A 27507-nucleotide genomic window follows, 5' to 3' on the forward strand; every position below is an offset into this window, starting at 1 on the left:
AGATACAATACAAAGGATCCCTTACATGCAAAGGAAATAAATAGTTTCCACAAAACTTCCTCAACAAGTATACCAACTTCAATATCCACCGTTAAAGTTAAAAAAAGATTCTCCTACTTGATGTGCTCATAAAAGCAATTTACCCTACACTTAAACCTTATAAGAAAAAACAAGAAATATTACTTTTTCTTACATAAACTTTTTAGATTAATTTGATATCATGTTTTTATTTTTTATTTTTTTTAAATATAAAAGTTTATTCTTTTATAATAATTTTATTTTTATAATATATATCAAATGAATATATATAATAATTATTTTTTTTATGACGATCTTATCTTTATAATATTTATGAAATGAATGTAAATGTATATTATGGTTATTCTGTTTGAGAAATTATGGAAGAAATGTACGTAAGACATTGACTCAAAGTCAATTGTAAGTGATTCGATGGGAACGCATAAAGAGGTATGCCACTCCGTCTTGTGCTCTGTTCATTAGTTACTTACACTGCAATTTTTGTGGAATGTGAAATTGTAGAAGATTCGTTGCATTTATTTCTATCACTTCTCTAATGTTGTCTACTTCTTTCTCCACTCTAATGGAAAAGTTTCTCAACCAATAATATCTTCCTTAATGTTTAAGACTCCATAGATACACAACATAAACACACATCAGTAATTTTTTTTTACAGGATTAATATAACTTTTTGTCTCAATTTTTTAGTAATTATTCTGATGCTTTATTAAAATAAATTAATGTGATGAATAGAGTCTGTGTATTCATTTACACAGATGGAAAATATCTTATTTTGTGAAGATTGAAAACAGTAACGAAATAAAGTTTTTCGCAAGTTGATTGAAGATTGAATGTTTGATAATAATTGTGCTTGCGCTTGTGGATTTTTCCTGTGACAACGAGAAAAATTTAATGATGTATGAAAAAAAAAGACTTACAAATATCAAAACTTTAAGATTTTTATATTAAATGTTATTATAGGTTTCTTCTAGGAAGATCACATATTTTATAGGTGAAAATTTTATCAGTCTAGTCTTCTCAAGTAAAAAGAATTCCAACAATTTGTATAATTGGCCAAATTTCCAATGATTTGGAAGCAACATTTTTATAGCGGGTGATAACATTTAATTGCTAAAAATAAAATTAAAATAAAAAGTGATATTAATTTTTTATATTGTAAGTTAATCTCTGCTGATCTAGTAGAGCTACCTACAAAGTATTTGTAAATGACTAAAATATGTACACACAAGAAAAAATTGATGATCAACAAATTAAGAAGTCTACTACTATAATTCATTTAGCCTAAAGATGAATAAGAGTAAAAACTATAAGTTGTAATCTAACTCCACCTAACTAAGTAGTCAAATATAAAACACATGACTAAAATATTTAGAAATAAAAATATGTTAGTTGAATAATAAGTTTCCTATTATAATTGACGTGGTATAAAGAATTTGTATACAAATATAACTAAACAAAAATATAAAAATAGTGAATTATAGTTTCTTATTATATATATCCAAAATTGGTAAGATCCTTCTCTTTTATTTTTAAGATTTTCATCTGATCATAACTTTAGCTTAAAATTATGTTTAGCCATTTTTTTCATATTCAACTCTATTATGCTCAAATGTCAATTTAGTTATAAAGCACCACCAAACTCAAGCAATTTCTTTTAGTATTGTATACTTTAATTTCTTTTAGCATTCCATACCACTTTTCTGTAATTTTTATAAGTATGAAAAAAACTCAAATCATCCATTAGTCGAAAACACTTTCAATTATATAATTCATAAATTTGTTCTGAATTGTACAATTTAAAATTAAAAAAAAATCACCTTAAAAGCATATTTTAGAACATGGGATTTAAAGTTTTGAATATGTTTCTATATACTCAAAAATATATTACAGATTATACAATATAAAACACATTTTTAAAATACATAATTCAAAATATAAATTAGAGTCTAAAAATATAGTCTAAATTATAGTTTGAAATTGAAGTTATAAAATGTGAAAATATATTTCGGACAGGTAATTTAAAACATATTTTTGTAATTGTGTGATTTGAAATTTACCTTTCTGCCACCCCCATACGAAGATGCATGAAGAAATCATAAAAGTGGGGGAAGAAATAGCCCAAGACTGAATAACATATGAGACCGATTTTTTTTTCCATCAAATCAAAAACTTTTCCTTTTACAAATACAAATCACTGAACTTTACAATCTCAAAGTTGGAAGAGCATTGGCACAGATAGACATCTTAAATCCTCTCACATCTAACGACCACTTTACTTACTAAAAATCTGATTAACCATCTAAAACTTTCTTACATTCACTTTTGTTGGTTCATGTTGTTTTTATAAGTGCAAGTGCATTAAAAACAGAAAAATCAACAACAACAAAAACATAAATCACAAAGAAACTGTACATCAGAAACATTCAACGTGTAATGTAACAAAAAGGACATCCCTTACACCATTCTAATGGCTGATTTACACATACAATCAGACTACTCAAATATTCATGTTTCGGAAAGGAATTTACTCTTGTTCGCTACACAAAGGAAATGTGAAACATCTCGATCATTAATGACAAAAGACAAGATTTTGACAAATGTATGGCTTGTTGGACAAGTTCGAGTAATATGAACTGTTGATCTTTTTCATCGATGATTATTAAGATTTTTCACTTTTCTCTCTAAAGTGAAAGCTTACTCCAGAAGAGTTAAATTCCTGTAGAAGAATATAACTTGTCTTGAGTCACAAACCATACTTCGTCCTTATCATGTCAGAAATATAGCCAAAGCAAACCCAAAAGAGGGATTATTTTTTACATAACCTATGACTGTATGCACAGAGTATACTCTTCTATATGTGTATATACACAATTGCTATTGACCTCGCTGTTGAAGCAGATACTTTCCCAAAAAACTCACTATTGCTCTCCAAACCAAAGCAGCTTTGATATAGGATTCCAAAATCTAATATTTCTGAAAAACAAGAAAAAAAGAAAGAATCATCATCTCTGGCTCGTCAATAAAAAAATGAAATAAACAACTTGAAATTTCACAAAGAAACCACATTGGAAAAATCAGAAACAAAATTGCCCTTACTTTCAAAAGTGTAGAGAGACCTTGATGGTGCTTATTTCTTAAATAAGTTTAAAGATGGACATACAAAGTGAGAAACCAAGATCGATATCTTATTTGGATTACCAAAGGAAAGGATTACTTTAGAATTTAGAAGAACTACCACAACAATCTAAAATAAGGCATGGCCTGACAATGAAGTCCCAATAAGGCAAAAAAAGAAAAACTTACCCATAACTTCTAACTGGTTGAAATTGAGTATATTACTCTGACCCCTTTTGTATTTTACTTGCACCACATTAACCTCCTCCGTGTTTAAACACCTTAAAAAATACGCATTAAAACACACCTCTTTTTGATTTTTTTATATATTCTTTTTCAAAACAAAGGTGAGGTGAGAGTAATATACTGTTGATTCTAATTTATGTTCCTCAGTCCGAGTGAAGAAAATTGGTTGCATAGAACTTGCATAGGATCTGGAAGATTATTATTTGTCAGATGATTCGAACTAGCAAGCCATGTCCCTGGAATGTCAAATTTCCTGCAGTAACCAATATAATATGTTAATGATTCTATTTGAAATAAATTTTCCACTATTTTTAACCATGTGAAGCTAATCAGAGTCTAGGAGTTATACCCATCATAACATCTGGTTTTGCAGAATCTAAGAATATCAGCGGAATAATTCCTGTATGAAATGTCAATATCCCTTGCCAAATTGGTTACCTCAGACAATGGCAAAACATCCCAAATCTTCAAAATTTGAACATAATTTGAGTTGTCCTTTATAACATCGATGGTCCAAACAAGATAAAGTGACTCATTGACCTTGTACAACTCCAATAGTTGGGAAGAAATATCATCCACAACTCCAAGATTTATTTCCCGTTTAGGCTGACGCCAACCACTTGAAAGTTGCCTCAGCAGGGAACATATTTTCTGGCAAATCTCAGAGCTCTTAATTCTTGCCATAGAGATTAGAAAACTTTGATTGAAGCAAACCTATAATAAAGTCAAGGGAGTTCATGAAAAAGGTAAAGCAGTTTGAGAATTGTCAGAAGACTTTAATCTGCTGCGACAGTCATAGGGGGATTAAAGAACTATAATTCATGAATACCATCATCTACTAAGGAGTGTGAATTTGAACTTTAGGACAATAATCGATCTGGTATGCATTTATGATGTGAGAAACTTTGTTTTAGTTGGAAATGTTCTCTGTCTCTTGTTATGTATGCTTTGAGAGTTTAACTTGAATTCTTATGTCTTTTTCAGTATTAAAAAAAAGTAGAGTCTCGAGAACAATTCTAAGTTCCGTACCTTCCACCTTGCTTTCCTGAAGAGTGGAGAACTCAAATGCAATAGATCACCAACTTGACCAATATCAATAATGGAAGTTGTAATAGCATGAGATAACCTATCATCCTCGTCAGCATTATGATAACACCCTCGAGACCTAGCATCAAGGACTATTCTCTCCCAAATAGAGCCACTATTCATCAAAGTTTCCCCATTACCTACTATCCAAAGACAATACCTGTATACATAAGGAACAGGACATTCATGATTACAACAGATGTAGAACAAATAGCGTGTATAATAAATGGGAACATATCATACCTTGCTCTTGTTAAAGCAACATTAGTTCTTTGAAGATTAGAAATAAAACCCACAAATCCCATGTTATTATATCTTACAGTGGATATTATTATCACATCCTCTTCACCACCTTGGAAACCATCAACAGTACAAACCTTCACAGAAAAGTTATGATCAACATCACCACCAATCCTTTTTCCAATAGCATCTTGTATGGCAATAACCTGAGCTTTATATGGAGATATAACACCAACACTAACAGTCCGTGTTCTAGAAACTGATTCTGTAAAGAGTCAATAGATGATAATTAAAATCCAAACATTACAATAAAAGTTACCATTCATAAATTACATGATGAAGAACTTATCACAAACATTTAGAGTTCAATTGGTTACTTTTACTCGTATAGATCACATAATGAAATTACCTTTGTAGAGCTCAAAAACAATCTCAGATACCACAGCTACTTCCACCCTATTTTTTCGGCTATTCCCTTCATCTAATTCATCTTGTCCATAAGCAACATTTATGAAAGAGTAGAACTTAAACATATCACCACCTATAAAATGCTTCCCATAGCTTCTTTCTTTGACCCTTGGAGAATCCAAAATTTGTTTGTCATAGAATTCCATATTTGGAAACAAGCTAATGGATGGATGCATTCTATACTGAATATTGAGAAGGTGTTTTTCATGACCTAGGAGGACCAGCCTTTCAAACAAACTTCTTCCAAACCCTGCCTTGCCGGAAATCTGTATATTCATAAAAATTTCTATATGTTGAAATTTTTGTCCATGAATTTCATAACAGAGCAAAAAAAGTGAGACATAATAACAAACATGCTTGCACAGTCAGGAAAACAGGAATTAACAAGACTGGAACACACCTCACTTTTGACTAGGGCAGGCAACTGTTTCTCGTCTCCAATAAGTACAGCATGACGAATACCAGGAAGTTGTAAAGGTATATTTGACTCACATTCTTTGAGTTGAGCAGCTTCATCGATAACTAACATTTCTAGTCTACAGTGTTCTACTGCATGCAATCTAGCAGAACTCGCAGCAGTACAAAAAAGCATGCGAGATCTTCTGAGACAAAAGTTTTTGATTGAATATTCATCACTAAAATCAGGAAGAACTAAGATATTTAGAAGAGATCTCAGCATTTTAAGGCATTCTTTCCTGGTTATACACAACTTAGCCTGCCAAGTACAGCAACTAGCTCTACTTTGATCAATAGTAGATATAGAAATGGCATCTTTAAATTCGTGATCAGTAACGGAATTGTTTGATAACACTTCTACAAAGACTTTAAGCCAGTCAAGACATTCAAATAAACTTTTGACCACTCTTAATGAAATAAAAGAAGTTGGCAAATGAGTACACATATCCACTGCAAATGTCCTCATCCGCCTCCTAATATAATTCAATTTTTTTGTGAAAAAATCATGAAATGTCAACCTTTTTATTTTATTCTCATGGAAAAGAAGATCCTTCATCTCCTGCTTATCATATTTGCTTTTGTTTGCCTCTTTAAAAGACAATCTGTTTTCTCTTAAAGTTCTATTAATTATTTTCATCCACTCATTTTGCTTCCAAATCTTGGGGTCCTGGGACATATTTATTTTCTCTTGATTTGTTTGTTGACTTGCAATTACATCATTCTCTTCCTTCAAGCAGTCATCACCTTTGATCTCATAATCCCTCTTTTCCTCACACTTTAAATATTCATGATACTGCTCTTCAGGGATTTCAAGTAACCGAATTACCAGTTCTAAATGATGTTTCCAACCAGACAAGGGTGCAAAGCACCTGGCAAGAATATTTACACGGTAATCAAGAAATATATCAAGAAGATCATCTCGATCGTCAATACTCATCCGCTTTCTATTGCCAAATAACACTATGTCTCCAAGACCATAAGTGTGATAATCAATGGAGTCCATCACTAGCCTAAGAAACCTGGAAATCACTTCCAGCACAGCCACATTAGTTGGGGCACAAGTAAGTGTTCTGCATTTCCTTTTGAGGAGGGCAAATAGTAATGAGCCAACTGTTTTTGTTTTCCCTGTCCCTGGAGGGCCCCAAATCAATTTCACAGTATTTTTGTGAGAGCACTCCCTTGCAGCTAAACAACTTAAAACTCCCTCTTCTTGAGCTTTGTTCAAATCAAATGATCGAATAACAGCACCAATATTTGACACATCAATAGTGTACCTTTCACTAGAGAAACATTGAGCGCAATTTCCCCCAACCTGTAAGAAGATGCAACATTTAAAGTACTTAATCATCTATCCAATCAATAAGGTTATCTTGACAAGGTAGAGGAACGAAATCAGAGGGTATTATAAAAAAGATCTAGCTTCATCTGCTAACCAGTTGTACAGTTATACCATGAACTAGACATTGCAAGGCACATATGGTAAAAGGCAGAGAATAAACCATTGCTCTTACAGCAGGATCAGGTTGGAGCAGTTGTTTGATCACATGGATATCTGGACCTTCTGGATCTGAGTTCAGTGCATTCCATATACGCATATTTGTTGTTATATTAATAAGATAGGCAGCAAAACCATATATGCCATATACATATGTGCCATCCTCCTGCCAGTACATTTCCAATTTAATGGGTTTTGAAGCTAGTATTTGAACCTCATAAACATCTTCCTCGTCTTTTTTCTTTCTAACCTTCCCAATTAAACCAGTAAGATAGGAATTTCCACGCTTGTTCAAATCATCTATGCATTTTGGCCTTGTTTTAGTCAAAGTAAAAAGTTGTCCAATCTCAGGCTCACATATATCCCCTTTTCTATCACTATCTACCAATGCTTTCATTTCTATCTGGTATAACAAATCATGTGGAGGTTTATAATTTTCAGAAAAAGCAATGTCGGTTATTTCATACACTGGAGCCTCTGACAACATCTTCATGCTTGAGCATAAATCTGTACGAGTTTCCTCAATAAGTGGAAAAGTAAATGATTTCAAATAGTGAGCTACGGACAAGAATGTCTTTGGAATTTGCTTCACCTATTAAAACGTACAAACATAACAGCTTTAGAATATAATTATATGCAAAAGAGGTAAGGAGCTTCTTCTAGTATGCAATGAATGTTGACTACACAATCAGGAATTTATCAACATATTAGAAAGATGTAAATCCTCAGTACTAACCCATAACTGCATGCAGCCTGTAAGAATTATTTTCGCTTACACATAACATAACTCATTGCTCCGTACAAAAATCAATATAAAAAGAAAAAGAGGAAAAACGATCATTTTTTCACATCAAAGAACATACTCAATGAAGAATCCTCAAGCATTTTAAGAACTAAAGAAAACTCGGAAAGCCCTTGTATGCGTGATTACGGTGATCACACCTACTTATAGATAGATGTATGATGCATGGATACAATATGTGTATCAAATATTATCCGATAGGGTGATATGATATGTTTATTTTTAAATTGCCAGGTTACTATATGTGACACTTGCATATCTAAAATTTATAAAAATTCTTAGAACATAAAGTATATATAATAGCAATTGCGAGAATGCAAAGTAAAAACACATTTCTCAGGCATTGTAAGAAAAACTATAACCTATCATCATCATAAAAGTATTAGTACTTCATATATTAGATACTTCATCAATAAGTCCTGGCAAATGTTAGAGTACTGGATATGGATATGTGACACATATTCCCCTCTAGAAATCACTATATATTGGGCTCAAATCAAACGATCCAGAATCAGACAGTCCACTTATGTTGTCAAACAAATTGAATAACACCTACACTAAGAAACAGTGTAAAGAGGAAAATTGAGTTATTACACCAACACTAAGGAACAATGTAAATACCACATAAAACTCAACGTATACGACAGACAGCAAGTTGCTTAAAGCCTACCAGCCTAACTGTACAGTAGCTACAAAAACATTCATACACTGAAAAATTCCATGGGAGGAAAATTCAAAGTTTTAAAGCAAGAACTTACAGCGTAATTTAACCTAAAACTAGCACTGGTGAGTTCGGGAAAAAATAAAACGTCACAGAGGAACGAATGACCATTGAATAAAGATAGGGCATGAGTAACCTGACCTTGTCTTTGTAAAGATCATTGTTGAGTATATCCTCAAGAGACCAAGATAATATCAATCTCGAAAAGCCCTCACTCGTTTCCATCACTTGGTTTCTAAAAAAATTCAATCACATTATCACTCACTGATACAGAAACTCAATGATCAATGACGGAAAACGGATACACAGGAATGTACCTTTTGAATTTACCGGTGCGGAGAGAAGAAACAACTGCCTTGCAGAGAGAACATTCCAGAACTTTACCCTCTCATACGTACCAAAACACACCAGTCAAGACAATTGCTAAATTTATATAGAGACGTCATTTTTTTAGTGAAAAAGGTTAGAAAAAAAATATATCTAGCATTCAAGATTTTATAAAAGAAGGAATATCCAAATTACTTACTTAAATTAATGTGTTTTATGTAAAATATGATTTAAAAATTTAATAGCTTTTATCACGTATAAAGAAAAGTATGTAGGTTAGTTATTTTGATAAGAGACTTATCACGTATTCATCGTGTAAGAACTAGTGGAGAGGGATCTGTATTCACTTTTTTTTTTCCTTGTAAAAGATTATGTTTTATTATAATTATTACAAAATATATTATGAAAAATAGTTATAAAATATTTTTTTATAGTTTTATAGCATAATGTTTTACTAAAAATAGTTTATGAGTAAAAAATATATTTACAAAATTTAAAAATAAAATAATAAATTTTGAAATTGTTAATTGAAAGTAGTTAATGGAAATTAAAAGAATATTCAAAAAAAATTAAATTAAAATAATATAATGAGTCATGTTAATAAAGAGTAAAATGAATAAAAATGTTACACCAAAACAACAGTGATAAATAGTTATAAAAATGGATTTCTTAATTAATAGTTATTGATTAATATTATATTTCATTATTTATTTATAAAAGAAAATTAGATTTATATAACTTTTTATGTTTATAGAAATACAAGTTTTCTTTATATATCTTAATACAATTTTCTTATATATTTTTCCATAAAAAAATTTATTCTGTTTTGGTTCTTATAATTTATTGTATTTGTTATTGTACCATCATAGTATTAAATAATGTTCGAGTATCAGTTTTAGTTTTTATATGAAATTGGTTTAAAGTTGGAATAAATTAATAGAAAACAAAAGCTGTTTGTTATTCAATGAACCATTTCACTTATTATAAGCAAGTGAAAACATATGGACTATGTGGGTATAGATTATATGTGTGTTTATTTGTTTGATAGTAAAAAATAATAAAAATATTATTATTATTATCATAAATAGTTTTTATTTATTTTACAGATGATTTTATAATTAAAGAGATATTAAATTTAAAAATAGTCGAATGGAAAAACGATTAAATTTAAATAAATTGCATTTAAAAGATAAAATTGATAAAATAATTATTTTAATTTAATTTTTTTAAAGAATAAAATTGAATAATTATTTATAAATTTAGATTATAAATGTTATTATAAATAATAAAGTAGTTATAAGGTTGTTATTCAACCAACAATCTTACCTTTTACAAATAATAAATCTTGTTATAAATTATAAATAATAAGGTATCCATAGCCTTTGAACACTTATATTTTTTTTGACTTAAAGTGACATCAATCTTAAATCAGAATACTAATAATTCACCTTAAAAACTAATTGTTGTTTGATTTAAATCATAACAGCTATAATAAATTGTCTATTTAAGTGATATTTTGTTTTTATCATTCCTAATACACTTTTAGATTTTGCTTTTATCTTCAATGTTTTTTCTCTTTTTTTTATTCTCATATAAAGATTTTAGTTTGCTTAATATCTATTATTTATTAGCATCTTTAAGTAATAAATTGTTTCTTAACTTTTCAAGTAGAAATAACCTATGCATTTTAAAAAAGAAATCTTAAATAAAAAGTATTGTCATGTAAATAGTGTATTTTTCTGTAACTAAAGTTTCGCATTTTATAATTCTTCAAGTCTTCCACGTTTAAAGGTGAAATCTAAAATAAGTTTAAGAGTTTTGTTTTTAAGGAATTTTCATGATCAACAGTGAGGGGTGCGGAAACATAAAGGCCCATTTGTACTGCGTATCACGATCAACACAAAAAAAATAGTCTAAGCCCAAAATTATTTTTTGATATTTTTATTATTTATTAAATTACAACATATGAAAAAAAAAACATTCATGAGTTGTGTCTTCCCCTCCTCGTTATTCCAGAATCTTCACCGCCCTGAGCTTAGAAACCCCATTTCAGTCTTCGATCTCAAATTTTGAATTCGTAAGTTCTTTTCCCACTTTCTAGACTTTAATAATAATTTCGAAGTTCCGTTTTTATATTTTTCCCATAGGATTTCAATTTGATCGATTTCATTACTTTATTTTTTCCTATGTTGTAATCTATGGCTTTTCTAGGTTTCAAAATTATGATCTTTTGCGTTGGATTTTTTCTGGGGCCGATTCTATTTTTTGAATGTAGTTATCGTTTGATACTGTGAAGGGAACATAATAGTGAGTGGTTGCTCCGCAGGAGAAGGTGTTGCATATAGACTTGACTGTGGGAAGATGCACCCTCCTTTAACATTGCACAAACACCCAATGTGCGCTGAAGTGAGTTTGTTCGATCACTCTGTTTAAAAATAGACCAAACTATTTACTATTATTATTTTATTCTTAAATAGATATTCTTGTTGTGTTATTGATAAACTTGTTGGTCATTATAAATTTGATGTTCATAGTTATGCCATGGGATGACGGTTAACTGTAGGATATTTGGTCTCAATCCAGTATTCCGCTGGGTAAATCACCTTTGCAATGTAAACTTTTAATGGCTATGTGGAATTTTATGTTGGATGAATAGAATGAAGCTTTGATGACAATACTCAAAAAGCTTCAAACTCCTTTCATTGCCTTTGCAGTCCACGGTGGACTTTAGAAATTCTGGTTTTACTAAGCTACTATTTAGTTTGAGATTTTGTTTCTACATTATTTATTATCTTCAGAAGTTTGTATGGCAAAATGAGTACAGTAAAGACAGTTTTTATTGGTTTCTATTTTTACTTTTCCTTGTATAAGCTTTAGAATACCGGAAATAAAGTAAAAATAGAAAATAAGGGCAAAATTTTTCATTTGATCCTGAATTTCCCTGTAATTGGTCTTGCAAACGTGAAGCAGTATAACTTTAATTTAGACTGTGCGTTTATGCAGATTATTGAGCAGTTTCAAAAGTGTCATGTAGAACATCCAATTGCCAAATTCTTTGGCGAATGTACTGATTTGAAAATAAAATTGGATCGCTGTTTCAGAGAAGAGGTAGCCTTTTTCATTTCTTTCATCTTTTTTTTTTTTTTGTTAAGGATCTCTCTGTTTTGTTCTCCTAGAAAGCTTTGAAGCGGAAGGCTAATTTTGAAGAGAGCAAAAAGTTAAAGGAACAATTGCGAATTTTGAGGAAAGAAAATGCTGCAAGCAGCAGTCAATAGAAGGATTTTTTGAGATGTAGAAAATGCCAAACTGCTCTGCAAATTAGAACTATAATTTTATACAAGGCCTTGATATGATATACGTCTTACAGCCTTAAAAGAGGGTTATTAACCATATTGTTTGAAGTATTTTTTATGCCCCTGCCTGCTCTGTCTTTATCCTACTCAATCAATAATCATTGATTCATTATACGTGCTGCTCACTTACATGCATGCTACCCAGTCAATATTACATGTGTGTTGGCTGATGTAATTAGGATCTAAACTTGGAATCAGGAAATAAAAAGTTATTAGTTTCTAAGGTTCGAAATTTGCTATGACTTAGACAAAGCATAACATGTTTGGGTTCCACTGAGGACAGTGACTCAGAATGTTATAGTGCATATCCCTGCATGATGTAGGTGGTATGTATATAATATAACTTAGCTTGAAGATTACTTGCCTTGGGAACATTATGGCTGTGACTGTCAACTCTTTCTTTTACTAACTCTGTAGCACCCAGGTCTTATCTTTGATAAATGTTTTTTAGTATTTATAAGAGAAGGAAATACTCTAGATAAAACGATGTAAACTTTTTTTCACAAGTTAAAATTAACTTGTGTATTTTTAAAAGATTTTAGTGTATCTTAATTTGAAGATGAAAAAAGTCCAATTATTTTACATTTTTTAGTTACTTTATTTTATAGAAGCTACACAGAATTTCCTCTGAACAATTTTATATGGTTTCTAAAGTCTCTTATTTTTGTTGGCTTACCGCCCTACACAGAATTATTTTACATTTTCTCTGGATTTTTCAAATTGTAGTTTATTTCTTTGGTGAAGGTATTCAAAAGTCAAAACCAAAAGGAAGTAAAAAGAATTTTGAAGTAAATTTTTTTAATTTGTTTTCTCAAAATTTACTTCTAAATTCATTCTCATTTATTTTTAAATACACTCAAATAAACAACAAAAAATTTACCTTTAAATTCATTCAAACATTTTTTCTCAAATCCATTTAAATAAATAAAGTCTAAGTAATTAAATCCATTAATAAGAAACGGATATTTCTTAATTTAAACAAATATAATGTTGAATCTTAAACATAATTGACGAGCATCCAAAAGAGAGTTGGAATTTCAGTTTCACGCAGTGAACTTTTCCTTATTTGGCTTTTTGATCGAGTTTTCCAAGAGAATGCTGATATCTTAAAGACAAATTTGTGGTTAAAAGATAAAAGAAACAAGGAATAAAAGTTTTGATAAGCAAAATCCACAACTTTTAAAAGCTTTACTGGTTGAGATCGTATTTTGTGCTTCAATTCTGTAGGTGAAATTTACATCCAAAGAAAACAAAATCATAGGAAGTACTATTAACTTGGCAGCATTCCACCCAAGCAACTGTTTGGTTAAAACTTTCCACGTACTTAATTCTATATTAACACTGTCTATGTACTTAAGATTAAGGAAGTGATTTTCCCTTCGTTTCTGTTTACTTACGTGCCTTAGAAAAATCGTTTTAGGGCATCAGTGAGTGATATTGCCTCTGCTGCACTCTGGCCAGTCTTCCAGACCTTGAATTCTAAGGGTTTTGAAGAAGTTTCAGTCCATAGTTTGAGTGCAGTCATTGTATAGGGTCCTCCTGTTTCACCATAGGAACCTACACAATGCCAAATAGAAATATCAGGATTCTCCTTCACCTTTCTTGCGCTAGAAATGTCTCCAACATTTGCCTCTTGTTCATCATCGTCACTTAAAACGATCACATCTGTAGTTGGAATGGTCAATTCCATGTCTTCCACTCGAATAGCTGAGGTACATGTATCCTTGACACTTGCAACTGAAATGCTTTGCTTCTCCTTTATTGTTTGTTCAGCATCCAAGGTAGCACACAGATTTCTGCCATTTATTATAACAGAACCAGATTCAGTGTTCCTCGGTTGGCTATATCATGTTTTGCTGGATAGTTAAATTTTTCAAAGAGCTTGGCCTCAGGATCATCTTACCTTGCTTTTGAGGTAGAAGATTGAGGCATATTCTTTTGAGAAGTATCTTTATCTTGGGAAGCAGTACTGGCAACAGGAAAGGTTGTGCCCTCTTGGTCTTCCTTCACTGCAGATTTTGGACCTGAGCCATGAAAATTAACACAGTGCATATTGAGGTACATTTGCAAATACTATCTGCATAAATTTCCTCGCATAATAATTCAGAACAAGAAAGTCACTTTTTACCGTAAAATGCATACACATCAGATTGTTTAACCTTGATTGAAATAATAAGGTGGGTTAAATATAGGAATGAAATAATAAAAGTTTCATAAAATACAGTAAAAGATCATGAATCTAAGTGACACTTTGTCAGACTAAAACAAGGATTTGGTTGTTAAAACAGAAAAACTTAAAACTGTGTATTTAACTTCTAATACATAGTAAAGAGAAACGTGACTATACGATAATGAACTTTTAGTTCTCTTAACCGTTAATGGCATCACTACAGGATGCCAACCTTCATTTTAAGGTCATCTAGTATGACTTTCAATCGTAATCTTCCACATATACCTTGAGGAAGGGCTTGAAATTCAACTAATACACTAGAAAGAGATACTTTATCTTATTTTTTATTTCTCCACATTACTAGACTTTATCTAAAAGATATACACTATCAAGAGGTAGATTTTTTGTCAGCATCAAAACAAATACATCAAGAACATAATTTTTGTGGGAGATGAAAATTCTTCAGGGGGACTTAATGTATTAATTGTTTATGTAGATGATATAGTTGTAACTTGAAATGATTAAGCAGCAGGAGTGGAAGTCTTAAAATGTTTGACAATAAAATTTTTAAATTACATGAAAATTAAACTGGAAAATAATTTTACAGGACTTGATTCATCCCTCTCATAATCTTCTATTTATAAGAATAAATTGATACAAAAGTACATGATAATTAGGGTAACCCTAGACACAATATAATCATGATAAATAAAATAATCCTAGACACAATATAATCATGATAAATAGGAATCCTTACACAATATAATGATGATAAATAGTATAAATATCCTAACACTCCCCTTCAAGCTGGAGCATACAAATTGTATGTATAGCTTGGAACAAATAAACTCAATCCGATGACCCTTAATGACTTAGTCAATACATCTGCGAGTTGATCGTTTGACCCAATAAACTCAGTACATATTTCTTTAGTCAACAACTTTTCACGAACAAAATGACAATCAATTTCTATATGTTTAGTCCTCTCATAAAACATTAGATTTGATGCAATGTAAAAAGCAGCTTGATTGTCACAATACAACTTCATAGTATGGATGTCACAGAATTTATGTTCTTAAAGGAATTGTTTCACCCATACAAGTTCACATGTTAGTAACACCATTGTCTCATACTCGGGTTCAGCTGTTGATCGAACTACTACATTATGTTTCTTACTTTTCTATGAAATAATATTTCCTCCTCCCAGAAAAACACAATATCTTTGTAATAGACCGTCTATCAATAGGCGAACCTGCTTAGTTTGCATCACAATACCCAGAGACCTGAATGCTTCCTTTATCTTTATATAACAATCCTTGTCCGAAAGCTTTTTTGACATACCTTAGAATGCGAATGAGAACATTCCAATGGTCAACACATAGAACCTGCATAAATTTACTAACCACTCCAACTGCAAATGATAGATCTGACTTTGTAATAGTGAGATAAATCAGTTTCATCGGTCTATTTGTTAGCAAGTTGGTAATGGATGATATTCACTCACCAACTTGAAGTGGAGTGCCAGAATCCCTTGAAATATGTTGGAGATAATATTTGTTCAAATTTAATTACATTCCAACACAGGAATTTAATTGCATTCTATAATAAGGAGATAGGTTGACCATATAGTTTACATTTATTGTACAGGATATCCTAAACTATAGGGATATATTGTCTATGATAAATTAAGGGTTTCCTTAATTAAGTTTTCTGCATTCTATTTAAGGGCAATTTCTCTCTTTTGTGAATATTAGCAGTAACAATATTTTTGACAAAATTGTATGATGTAGGGACCCCATATTATCAAAGTCCCTCTCACTACCCCATTTCTATTTAAAAGTACCACTCATAACTCTTGTAACAACCATAAACACTCTTCCTTTAATTACCTAATCTCTCTAGAATATACTTCTAAGGTCCATTTGGTTGAGTAGAAAAATAAAGTGGGTGAAAATTCTTGAAAAGAGAATGAATTTTATTATTATCATTCATTTCTATTACATTCTCCTTACACTTACACTTATTTGTAACAATCTAATCTTCCAAAAAGAAAAAATAAAAAAACAATATATTCAAAAATAAACTAGAAGATTCTACGTATATTTTTTTCTAATTAGGAAGATTCTACTGATATTAATAAGAAATAAAGGGAAAAGTAAAGATATTTGGTTGAAGGGAAATAGAAAAGAAATAATGAGATAAATAGATAGATTAATAGAAATAGATGAGAAATAAAGGGAAAATGCTCCAGTGAAACACACTAACTTTCTAATTCTCTCATTCCTTTTTCTGTTATACCAAACAAACCTAATTTTATCCATCCCACCTATTTCCAGTAGCTCCCCTCCAACCAAACCAGCCCTTAATTTTGGAACCACTTGGTACCTAACTCGTGCAGAAAAGTATCTTCATTGGTCATGATCTCCTCCGTAAGAGAAATAAATGTTCTCCAAACGGATACATAGACACTGGCGTAGTGTGCATTTTCTTGTAAAGCTACAAGAGTTATATCCTTCTTTACCAAGAGCAATGGATTAAGTTTAGGCCTAAAATTTATTCGGTACATAAACAAAGATAACAACCAGATTTTTTTTGGGTTAGTCATGTATTCTTTGTTGAGATAAACTTAAATTTGGGGTTTATTTGTATTTTCGTTTCAGTCTTTATTTTTTTGGTCTGTGGTCAGTTTTTATTTCGATAATTGATCCAGTATTATTTCGTTCAGTAGATATACCCGGTCAGTCTTTATTTCGTTCAGTAGATATACCCATTCTTTAGTTCTGTTTTCAGTTTTATTTAATTGCAGTGGTTATCTTTTGTAAACGGCCCAAGACCCATCTACACGTCTATTTAAAAGTCATTGCAGTTTAATGGAAAGCACCACAGAAAATTAACAGTGCTTCTATTTCTTTTGTGTGTCAACAATCTTAACGTGGTTAAGAGATTTGAAGTTGTCTATAGCTGTCAACAGAATCAGCACAGAAGTACGATTTTATTTATTAACTCATAAATTGATGCTAGCAAACATGATAAGCCAAAATGTTAGGATAACTAGATCAGTACTGAATTCCTATCAAAGTAATCGCTGTGGGCAACTATTAAAGTTTTTTTTTTATTTGTCACAAGGTATGAAACTGATTTTCAACCATATCGACGAAGTTTTAAAATAAATTTGACACATCAAACTTATCAGACATAAAATAAATACAACACTTGCAAAACATCAACCTGATTTACATACTATTGACTGGTAGATATCTATTCAAAATAACATATATATATATATATATATATATATATACATATATATATATATATATGTATATATATATATATATATATATGTATATATGTATATATATGTGTATATATATATATAAACTAAAAAAAAAGTAAAGACAAAAAACACGGCAAACCTGCAGCATCTGTTGTATTATTTAGGCAATGAGCAAAACCAATGTGTTTGGAATACTGTCCGACAGAGTTACAAGTCTGTCCACTGGCTAATTCTGACAAGCCGCTTTGCTCAAGTTTATCTCTTCTTGGGGAACCGTCCGGGGATAGGGTGGCATCAACTATTTCAGGAATTACTTTTGGAATGTCATTTAACAAACGTGATTGCTCGAACTGTGTCTCAAGCTTCAGCTTTTCATCTAAGTACTCAGAAAGTGTACGGAAAATGGTCAAGGATCAAACTATTCATAGAATATATCAAACTCCAAAACACAGAATAAGCCAACATTTATCAAAAATCAAAGAAGTAACAACAGCTTTCAGCTTATTTTACAACTCTCTCTCACTTTAAATCGATTATGAGATAGATATGCTTGATCAAGCATTAAAACGGAAAACAACTGAAAATACTTTGACCATTAGCCACAAATTTGAGGCAACAATAAAAAAGGTAAATCATGAAAGGATATTCTCTCCTCCATCCCTTTTCATTTGCCCGATCAATCAGGTTTTGTAATAATACTAACTTCCTTGGGATCCACTGTCACACAAAGCAAAATATAAAGAAAAATATCAGTAAAAATATATTATACGCGTGGTGCTCTTTAATAGTCTAAAGGAATCAAGTGCTCAATAATGTTAACAAGCAATTAGACGTACTAAGCATAAAGGATTAAAGTAATAATTTAAGGGCAGATTTTAAATTTACTTTGCATAATATGTTTAGTGTCTGCTGACATGTGCTTCAGCGAGTTTCATAATTACAAGATACTATCAATTCTAACCACTGAATTTTGGAAAATAGTAATTAATAAGTTAGCCTTTGCTGTTGTTGAATTTTATGATGTCGACCGTGTTTAACTGCTAACCTACAAGAAAATCGTATTCTGAATTGCATTCTATCTTTATAATCCCAAATTCATAAGTACATACATACATGCTTTATTATATCTTCATGTAGACTTCTAGCTTTCTGCTCAAGATCCAGCTGTCAACATAAGGAGGTGGTTGTCATCTGTTGGTCACATGATTGTACTATGACTAACCAACAAATTATATCATTCTGCAAATCAAACTATAGCACATAAAACACATAAAGACCATTTAATCAGTATAGTCCAGACTTACTAAAATATATGTTTAACGGCCCTAAACTTGAATGGAAGACACAGATATACTGTTGTAAATCAACACATAGATACACGGTCTCTTTTTACCGAAAATTATTGTTTTATCACTGACGAACATGAAATACAGATGACAAAGATTAAAAAGATTAGAAATTTGAAGTCTAATTTTGTTGACGTTGATGATTCTATTATCAAAATTGATGAGTGATGTTTTGGCATGAAAGACTGGGATCCTATCAACTTAAAGAAGTCGTTAAATTCCATGCAAGATAATTTGGGATGACAAATCTTGGAATATCATGTTTAAAGATATGAAGTTAAACAAAATGACTATGATGACAATGATTTAAGCCAAGAAATTGAAGGAAAACTTGTTGGTATAATGACTGCACTCCCGGTTCCTGGAGTTAAAGCTCAACACATCAAATCTCAAGGAGTGTGTTAATGAGACTTTTCCCTTACTAGAATTGAATAAGTTTTAGATAGAGAACTTGTTATTGTTATAGATTTTATCTTTTTTTTTCTTCTGTTTAGTTAATTAATTTAAATTTCAAATAAATATAATGGTAGGTTACATTTCCTCCATTTTTAATCTTTTTTTTTTTTGGGATTGAATTAGACTTTGAGACCAATACCTAAAATGATGCTCTACTTCAGTTTCTAAATTACAGTTTACAATTCACAAAGCTTATCGGAAGAAACTACATTTGAGGAGCTCAAGTCTTCAACGACAAAGGTCAACTGGGTTACTTGACTGGAGACTCTCCTCAAACAGAAAAGACCAACCCTTTGCTTCATAAAATGGATGTCAAAAAACTCTATCATCATTATTTGGCTGATCAATTAAATGGAGACAACAATTTAGAAATCATATTTAAAATCCCCTCCAAAGGCTTCCTTACATGCATTACTACTGCTATTCTATAACAAAGACTGCCACCATTTTATTTGCTGAAAACTTCAAACATAACCAACAAAGTTTTGCAGCAAATGTTAATTAAAATTTATCATCAAACTCAACATTTACAGTGCCCTTAATAAATTTACAGATCATTGAGCAATGAGCATAGTATTTATTATGGTATGCAATAAATCACTCATAAGTCATACAGCAAACTAACCACGGTAGGCTGTTTGAGCAGACCGTTTCTCATTCTCTGGTACAGATCTCGACATTCCTCCTGCATAACACCAAATGTTATAATTATGAATCCATGGAAAATATATATACAGACAACTATGATCATAGGGTACTATATTTATAATAGAAAAACTACGGACTAAGCCCAAAATACAAATAATAATCGATTTACCAAACGGTAATAGAACAAGCTCCCAAGTTTCATTATCCTGAAAAATACTTAGTTCATCTAGCATGGCCTAACACCAACCAAGATCGGCTAGAGACAGATTTAGAAATTGACACAAAAGAAATAAACGAAAGGCAAGTATAAAAAGGTGAAGATAATCTATGATAACTCAAAGCAATATAATGTGGAGAGGGATTACAGGTAAAATGTATACCTTTATGGAGGATAATTGGAACGTATACTATGTTAAGAAATAGACTTTAACTTTAACTTAATTTTACATACAAATCCGGCTTGTGATGTGTGAGGTTCGCACCTACTTATATGTTGTGAATTGGTCTTATCTCCAATTGATGTGGGACTTCCAATACACCCCCCTTACGTCAAGATATATACATCTCATACGTGAGACTAGACATTAATGGATTGTCCGATAACAGGTGGAACAATATGTCCGATAAACAACAAATCTCGCTTGGATAGGTTCTAACCTATGACTTTGATACTATATTGAGTAATAGAAAAACTAGGTATATAATTAATCTGCCTTGTATAGAAAATACATATAAGGTACTATATTTATAATAAATAAAATATGGTCTAAGCACAAAAATACAAATAATAATAGAAAAATAGAAAATAAAAGATAAGATATCTAAAATATTTAAGATATCTAACAAAATTGTTGCTTACTTAGAGAAAAATCTTATTACCATAGCATTCATACCTCAGAAAAGTCATCATCTGAAATTTTAGAGATAGGTACATTTTTCGGCACATTAGAAAGTTGAAGCATAATTTCCTTGTTGATTTCATCATTGTTTAAAGATCTGTTTATTCCTGTAATTTTGCAGATATAGATTGTCAACTATGCATGTAAGAAAAGTATGATAGCTAGTACAACAGCATCAGGCATGTTGACCTTCCACAGCAATGTACTGCGCCTAAAAAAAGAACAAAGTACAATATGCTTGAGATTTTATATTTCATTTATATTTTCTAGATATGCGTTTTGAATACAATGTATGACTCGGGATCTTTTTCTTCCAATACAAGAAAATTAGAGTCAAAATTATACGCATGGTCCACTAATTCTTTTAAAATATTTTAAAAAAATGAAAGTTCAGGATAAAGTTATGATGAGCTTAATGCAATCAATGCCTTCACATGTCTTGTCAAAAGAAATAATATTATTTAATCGAGTATAAGAAGCAGTAGATTTATTTTGAGTAAAAATAAATAAAAGGCAGTCAGTATATATAATTTGACATAACAAAACATTTTGCACAGTATCCTCTGTAATTTTACATCACAAAAGTAGTTTATATACCTACAGTTCTTCAACTCATGTATTATACACATGCTAACTATATACAAAACAAAGATATCTTACTACTAGCTGCAACAGACATGTCTATCTCTTCATTACATCTCATGAATTTTATTTTAGGCAAATTACATACCAAGAAATCTTTTGTATACTTCTGAACCCATTTCAGAAATAGGATCATCAAACAATTACACTATCAGTAGTTTATTTGAAAACCCTTTTGAAGCCAGCAAAAATTAACTACTTTACTTCCATTAAAAATTGAAAAATCTACCAAGTACTATTTCAGTAGTTTGAAGAAGTCAAGAGATAAATTACCAACAACTTGCACAAGCAGATGTGAATTCTTCTGCAAATAGTCATTCGGATCAGTTTTGATTCTTACAAAACTTCCTAGCACTTTGCCATCAAAAGTTTGTGCTTGCTTTGAAAGTTCATCCACTAAACTCCTCTTCAAGTAGACAAGCTTGAGGTTCGAACTAACTATGGCTGCAAAACAGCTTTGATGCCCTTCAGAAACTATGTCCACATTATGAGATTTTGTACATGAAATCGATTTTCTCTTTCTTGACAAGTTGGATGGTTCATTATAATCCCTATCTTCAGAACTGCTACTAATATCATCCATTTCTTGACAATTCTCAGCAAAGTGTGGCGCCAGAAGATTGTTTATCCTGTTTTTGTTTACTGATTTCCTCCGCAGTAAGGATATCAACAGTGCATCGCAATGTATCTTTCTCTTTTTCTTAGGGTCAAAAAGATTTTTTTCTCTGCAGTACTCAATAATGATTGAAGTGACATCATGTTCAGAAAGTTCATTGCTCGTGTCTTTGTCTATATGTTCAAGAAATTCTATGAGACTTCTCGAACCCCATCCAATAAATTCTTTTTTCTTATCTTTCCCACTTCCTTTCATTGATTTTAACTTTCCCATACCCTTATTTGTCCTCCTTGACTTTGATCCTGCTGTGTCACACAGGTCATCACAATCAGAAACCATATAGTTACTCACGTCTTCAGAATCGCCAGTGTCATCTTCCTCTACACCTATTTCATCTGGATCCAAGTCACATTTGCTTTTGCCATTCTTAAAAAATCTATGGGCAGAGTGTACATGTTTAGAATTCAGCCCTTCTTCTTCTTTGATGCTTTTATAATATTCTGAAAATAAGAATTCATATGTAGCTTGATCTTTGAAATCTACCAATTCCTGTTAATAAAAAAGCATGAAAAAAAAGATGATATAAAAAAAAAGAAATTTGGTTTAATAGTCCTAGAGAAAGATAAATGTTCTATACTAAATTCCAAGTTCCCATCAAGAAAAGGTGATATAAACATGTCTTATGTTAAATGCGAAAGTACTACACTTGACCATATAGTTTAAATTGTAAAATTCTACAACTAGGCATACATTGAAATCTTATCCAGTCATGAAATATTCTCCATCCATCAGAATACATCAAGCATCCAACCATGAAAGACCTTATGTCAGTACTGATTACAATTTATTGTTTAAAATTCATCAAAACTAACTCTACAAACGTAAGATTTCATTTTCAGGTCTCATTTCATACAAGTGATAGGAATGTAAGAAATACAGATTTGGTTCCTTTTAGTGTTTTTCACAAACAATTTTTGCCTTTAATTAAAATAATAACAATAAAACAGTTCCAGGCTGTGTTTTCAAGTTTCTCTTCAAAATAAATAGAACAATATTTATTTTTACAAAACAGGCAAAAACACAGAAAAGATGTGCCTCTGTTAATATTACTGTCCCAGCTTAATAACCTGTGTTGTTTTAATAGCCATTCTTGTGATAGGTTCAGGGGGAAAGTATATGTTAGAAGGAATAAGAGGGATAGACAGTTATAACTGTCTGTGTGGTGGGTTTGTTGTGTGTCAGACTATTATAAAGTCTGTTTGGGGGTTGTTTTCTTTAGTTTTAGAATTGGTTGATAGTAAAGGGAAGGGAGAGACACGTCCTCTCGAAAGACCTAGTGGTGTGTGTGAGTTCTACATTCTAGTGCAAACCAAGCTGCCTGGTTTCCTTGTAAGATCATCCAAGAACCTGTCTTGGAGATTTTTGAGGAAGTAATAAAATCTGGATACCTATTAATTGGAATTCAGAGCCTCTTTTGTGGTGCTGTGGGGATTGTAGGGCATGGTGGATACGAGAATGGAGTCAAAATTGGATGGGCTGGAGAGAATAGTGCAAGAACATGAACATGAGAATCAAAGACAGTTCCAAAGATTGGAAGAGATGATTAAGGGGCTGACGGTGGTGGTAGAAAGATTAGCATTCTCTGATAAACATACAGAGGGTAGTGCTTCTGTTGCCAAGGGAGGCTGGAGGGCAGTCCCAAATAATGAAGGAGGAGGTTCAGGCGTGACTTCTGCAAAATGGAGGAAGTTAGATATTCCTATTTTTGCAGGAGAGGATGCTTATGGCTGGACTAACAGGTTGGAGAGGTATTTTCGTTTGAAAGAAGTCATGAGGAGGAGAGGATGCGAGCTGTTATGGTTGCTTTGGAGGGGAAAGCCCTGAATTGGTTCAATGGTGGGAAACCTACAATCCGAATCCCACATGGGAGGCTTTCAAAGGAGTGGTTGTTTGACGGTTTCAGCCAACAATGCTTCAAAATCCTTTTGAAGTCTTGATTGGTTGCCAAACTGGCAGGTGGGAGAGTATATTGAACAGTTTGAACAATATGCGGGGTTCTTGAAAAGTATACAAAAGGATTATTTGATTGGCATATTATTGAATGGTTTGAAGGAAGAAATAAAGGTTGAGGTTAAACCCAAGAATCTTGCTGAGTTAATGATGAAGGCTCAAATGGTGGGAGAAAAGGTTAGGGTCACCACCACCAAGGGGAATCTCTCACTGTGCAGCTTCAAAGTAACACTTGCCACCTACTCGTAGTTACTCAAAGGAACGGGAATTCAGTGGTTGTACCAACCCCAACAGAGGAAGTGGAGAGAGCAGTGGTTGTGTGAGCACCACCAATAGTTCTCCTGCGGGACTCAACAAAGAGGAGCACCGTTTAGAAAATTGTCCCAAGAAGAATTGCAAGATAAAAAAGGGCTTATGCTTCAGGTGTGATGAGAAGTTTGGGCCTAATCATACTTGCAAAAAATACACAGCTCCATATGCTGCTTATTTCGGAGGAGGAAATTCAGGAGTTAGGAGAATCTGCTGCCTACAGTTGGGAAATTCAGGAGTTAGGAAATTCAGATTTAAAACAGTTGGGAAGCTCCTACAGCCATCAATACTGAGTTTCCTGCTTTTTCACCTTGATGACAAGGTGAAACTTCATGGAGGGGTATTAATAGGTTCAAGAGGAAAGTATATGTTAGAAGGAATAAGAAGGACATACAGTTATAACTGTCTGTGTGGTGGGTTTGTTCTGTGTCAAACTTTTATAAAGTCTGTTTGGGGGTTGTTTTCTTTAGTTTTAGAATTGGTTGATAGTAAAGGGAAAGGATATACAGGTCCTCTCGAAAGACCTGGTGTTGTGTGTGTGAGTTCTACATTCTAGTCCAGACCAAGCTGCCTGGTTTCATTGTAAGATCATCCAAGAACCTGTCTTGGAGTTCTTTGAGGAAGTAATAAAATCTGGATACCTATCATCTTGTCACTAGCTTCGGAAATTCATGTAAAAAAATTAAACTTGTAATTTTCCATTAATGTTTCCATTTTGTTTTCAAATTTAGGATGTCAAATACTGTCACAATTTTTCTTTCTTTTACCCTTGCTACATATAAGACGTGATTGAAAACAATCTTACCCCATCAGAATCAATACCAGCATCATCTTCTATTAGAAGAGCAAGTTTTAAACAGTGACGGCAAAATCCTTTGGTCGCTTTTACAGTAGCAAAGTCAGCCTCATAAAAGCATTTCCCACAAGTAGCTTTTGGGCAGCAAAAGCACTTAATCTTGGACACTTTATGGCAGAGAGAGCAAACATGTGAACCTGCAAAAGGAATTTATTCAAAAGTCCTTCAGTAACAAAAGGATCAAAAAGGCATTCTAACATGATCTCTTAAACATGAACAGATAGGAAACAGGGGGTAGACACATTTATATCTATGCGTGAAAATATAAAAAGACCATATACGAGATTTCTTAGGAGTTGTAATACAGATAAACGGTTCTTTTTTTTGTTTAGTTTTGAGATAATTAAGCAGAATAGATTCTGACAACAAATAGTGTATAAGAGAACAACTGAAGCATCTGTGCATAATTCCCAGATATATATAAGATGAGCAGTTAGATCTCATGGTGGAATCAATTGCATAAACGAAATATATTTTACTGTCTTCCAAAAATGGTAGGGTGACAGGCAGAAGCAGGCTTACTACAAGTCCATTCACTTCCATTCTCCAAAAAGGAAGCATCTTTACCCACGCAATGAGGATGATAAGCTTTCCGGCAACCCCTTCAATCAACATGGGTTAATTAACAGTCAAAAAGAAAGTCTTCTCCAGGGAATAAAATGATACAAGATTTCAAATTGAGATCCATTGTTAATTATACACACACGATTGAAGAATATTTCAACTAAACCACAATTTTACCAACAAGTAAAATAAACAGAACCTAAAGCATGAACAACTTATTTTTTTACCATCTCACAATTTTCTATGTTTGCTGCAAGGCCAAATTCTTGGTATAAAATAGAAAACAGGTATGAAAAAATTGATGCCATTCAAACTACCACGGGTCAAATTTATGTAACCCTTCATCTTTCCCACAAAAACAAAGACACAAGTGAAAAGTCACAGCACTCTGTAGCAAATTAAAACCAAAGAAAATAATTAAAAAATAAAGTAATTATACTTTATGTTTTTTAATTACAGATTTATCTGTCACTACCAAAGGTTAAAAAAAAATCTCAATGTAGGATATAAAAGATTTGTAGAAAATTTATATCTGATTCATTTCGAAATTGTCCCAAGAATAAACAGCGTCTTCTTCCCATTCATAACTCATTCTTATATTTTAAAATTAAAATTTCATCAATACAACACTTGTTTGGGAGGTGAAACTTACCCATGGTCACAGACCATTAATAATCCTCCATCCTTGCAAATAAAACAACAGTCCTCAGTATCCTCTGTCCTTGTCTTCTTCTTCTTCACCATCTTGTGTCACGAAAATAAAATAAACACCCTCCAAAAACACTGCAAAATGTAGCTGAAAGAAACCACAAATCAGAAAGGGAAATGCAGTAATAAGAAAGACAAAAAAGATAAACTGAATATAGAAACAGACTGCAGTATAATGAAAATTTCAATCTTTAAGAAAGCTGTGAGTGAATTCTAAAGGCATGAGTGATGGGTGTAGGTAGTGATCAGAGTGAGAAAGTGAATGAGAAATAGGGCACAGAAAACGAAGAAAGGATCTGACTAGGATTTTAGTGGGACCCATTGAGTCTATACATACAAATTGGAACGTTACATCTTCAAAATCAAATTAATTTCAATAACTATGGATGTTCTAACTCGGCTGGGTTTTTTCTCTTGGGTGTTATAAACTTAATAATAACTCGGTTTAGTCAAATGTTATTATTATTGCAAAAAAATGTTTCTTATGTTTTTATTAAAAATTACTTAAAATTTTGGAATATTTTTGTACACTCCTTTTTTTAACTAAATTTAATTATATGAATTTTAGTCCATTTTACAATTTTGACTATTGTTTAATTTAATAATGGAAAATCATATAAATAAAATGTATTTACATTTATGCTATGTTAGTATATGAA

The 27507-nt window shown here is 31.8% G+C and overlaps 3 protein-coding genes across 9 annotated transcripts; 1 reads left to right on the top strand and 2 right to left on the bottom strand.

Moving 5' to 3' along the window:
• Positions 1-2430: 2430 nt before the first annotated feature.
• On the bottom strand, positions 2431-9118 carry LOC124838511 (uncharacterized). Of its 3 annotated transcripts, XM_088116729.1 has the most exons (11): positions 8985-9118; positions 8809-8902; positions 7161-7736; positions 5594-6961; positions 5135-5459; positions 4729-4990; positions 4429-4645; positions 3749-4113; positions 3521-3652; positions 3343-3434; positions 2431-3012 (listed from the first exon to the last, which is right to left on the bottom strand). In XM_088116729.1, exons 2-9 carry the CDS (start codon positions 8890-8892, stop codon positions 3529-3531), a joined length of 3321 nt encoding a protein of 1106 aa, XP_087972855.1. In that variant the 5' UTR covers positions 8893-8902; positions 8985-9118; the 3' UTR covers positions 2431-3012; positions 3343-3434; positions 3521-3528. The 3 variants fall into 3 exon arrangements, with proteins under 3 accessions (XP_087972855.1, XP_087972854.1, XP_087972856.1); XM_088116728.1 differs by having other exon boundaries at positions 3343-3652; XM_088116730.1 differs by lacking the exons at positions 8809-8902; positions 8985-9118 and having other exon boundaries at positions 3343-3652; positions 7100-7298.
• Positions 9119-10942: 1824 nt separating this feature from the next.
• LOC124838520 (Cytochrome c oxidase biogenesis protein Cmc1-like protein) lies at positions 10943-12405 on the top strand. Of its 4 annotated transcripts, none has more exons than XM_047314147.2 (4): positions 10943-11071; positions 11321-11400; positions 11998-12102; positions 12171-12405. In XM_047314147.2, the coding sequence occupies exons 2-4, from the start codon at positions 11356-11358 to the stop codon at positions 12267-12269; spliced, it is 249 nt and encodes an 82-aa protein (XP_047170103.1). In that variant the 5' UTR covers positions 10943-11071; positions 11321-11355; the 3' UTR covers positions 12270-12405. The 4 variants fall into 4 exon arrangements, with proteins under 4 accessions (XP_047170103.1, XP_047170102.1, XP_047170104.1 ...); XM_047314146.2 differs by having other exon boundaries at positions 10949-11071; positions 11291-11400; XM_047314148.2 differs by having other exon boundaries at positions 10961-11071; positions 11270-11400.
• Positions 12406-12608: 203 nt separating this feature from the next.
• LOC124838519 (uncharacterized protein At5g08430-like) lies at positions 12609-27132 on the bottom strand. Of its 2 annotated transcripts, XM_088115476.1 has the most exons (12): positions 27015-27132; positions 26793-26936; positions 26099-26178; positions 25526-25713; positions 22059-22950; positions 21138-21250; positions 20222-20281; positions 18908-18958; positions 18440-18511; positions 17934-18186; positions 14251-14371; positions 12609-14143 (listed from the first exon to the last, which is right to left on the bottom strand). In XM_088115476.1, the coding sequence occupies exons 2-12, from the start codon at positions 26882-26884 to the stop codon at positions 13750-13752; spliced, it is 2316 nt and encodes a 771-aa protein (XP_087971602.1). In that variant the 5' UTR covers positions 26885-26936; positions 27015-27132; the 3' UTR covers positions 12609-13749. The 2 variants fall into 2 exon arrangements, with proteins under 2 accessions (XP_087971602.1, XP_087971601.1); XM_088115475.1 differs by having other exon boundaries at positions 26793-27123.
• Positions 27133-27507: the final 375 nt, after the last annotated feature.

The sequence above is a fragment of the Vigna umbellata genome, chromosome 5, assembly GCF_029865625.1.
Source record: "Vigna umbellata cultivar VRB3 chromosome 5, Vumbellata_1.0, whole genome shotgun sequence".
Lineage (NCBI taxonomy): Eukaryota > Viridiplantae > Streptophyta > Magnoliopsida > Fabales > Fabaceae > Vigna > Vigna umbellata.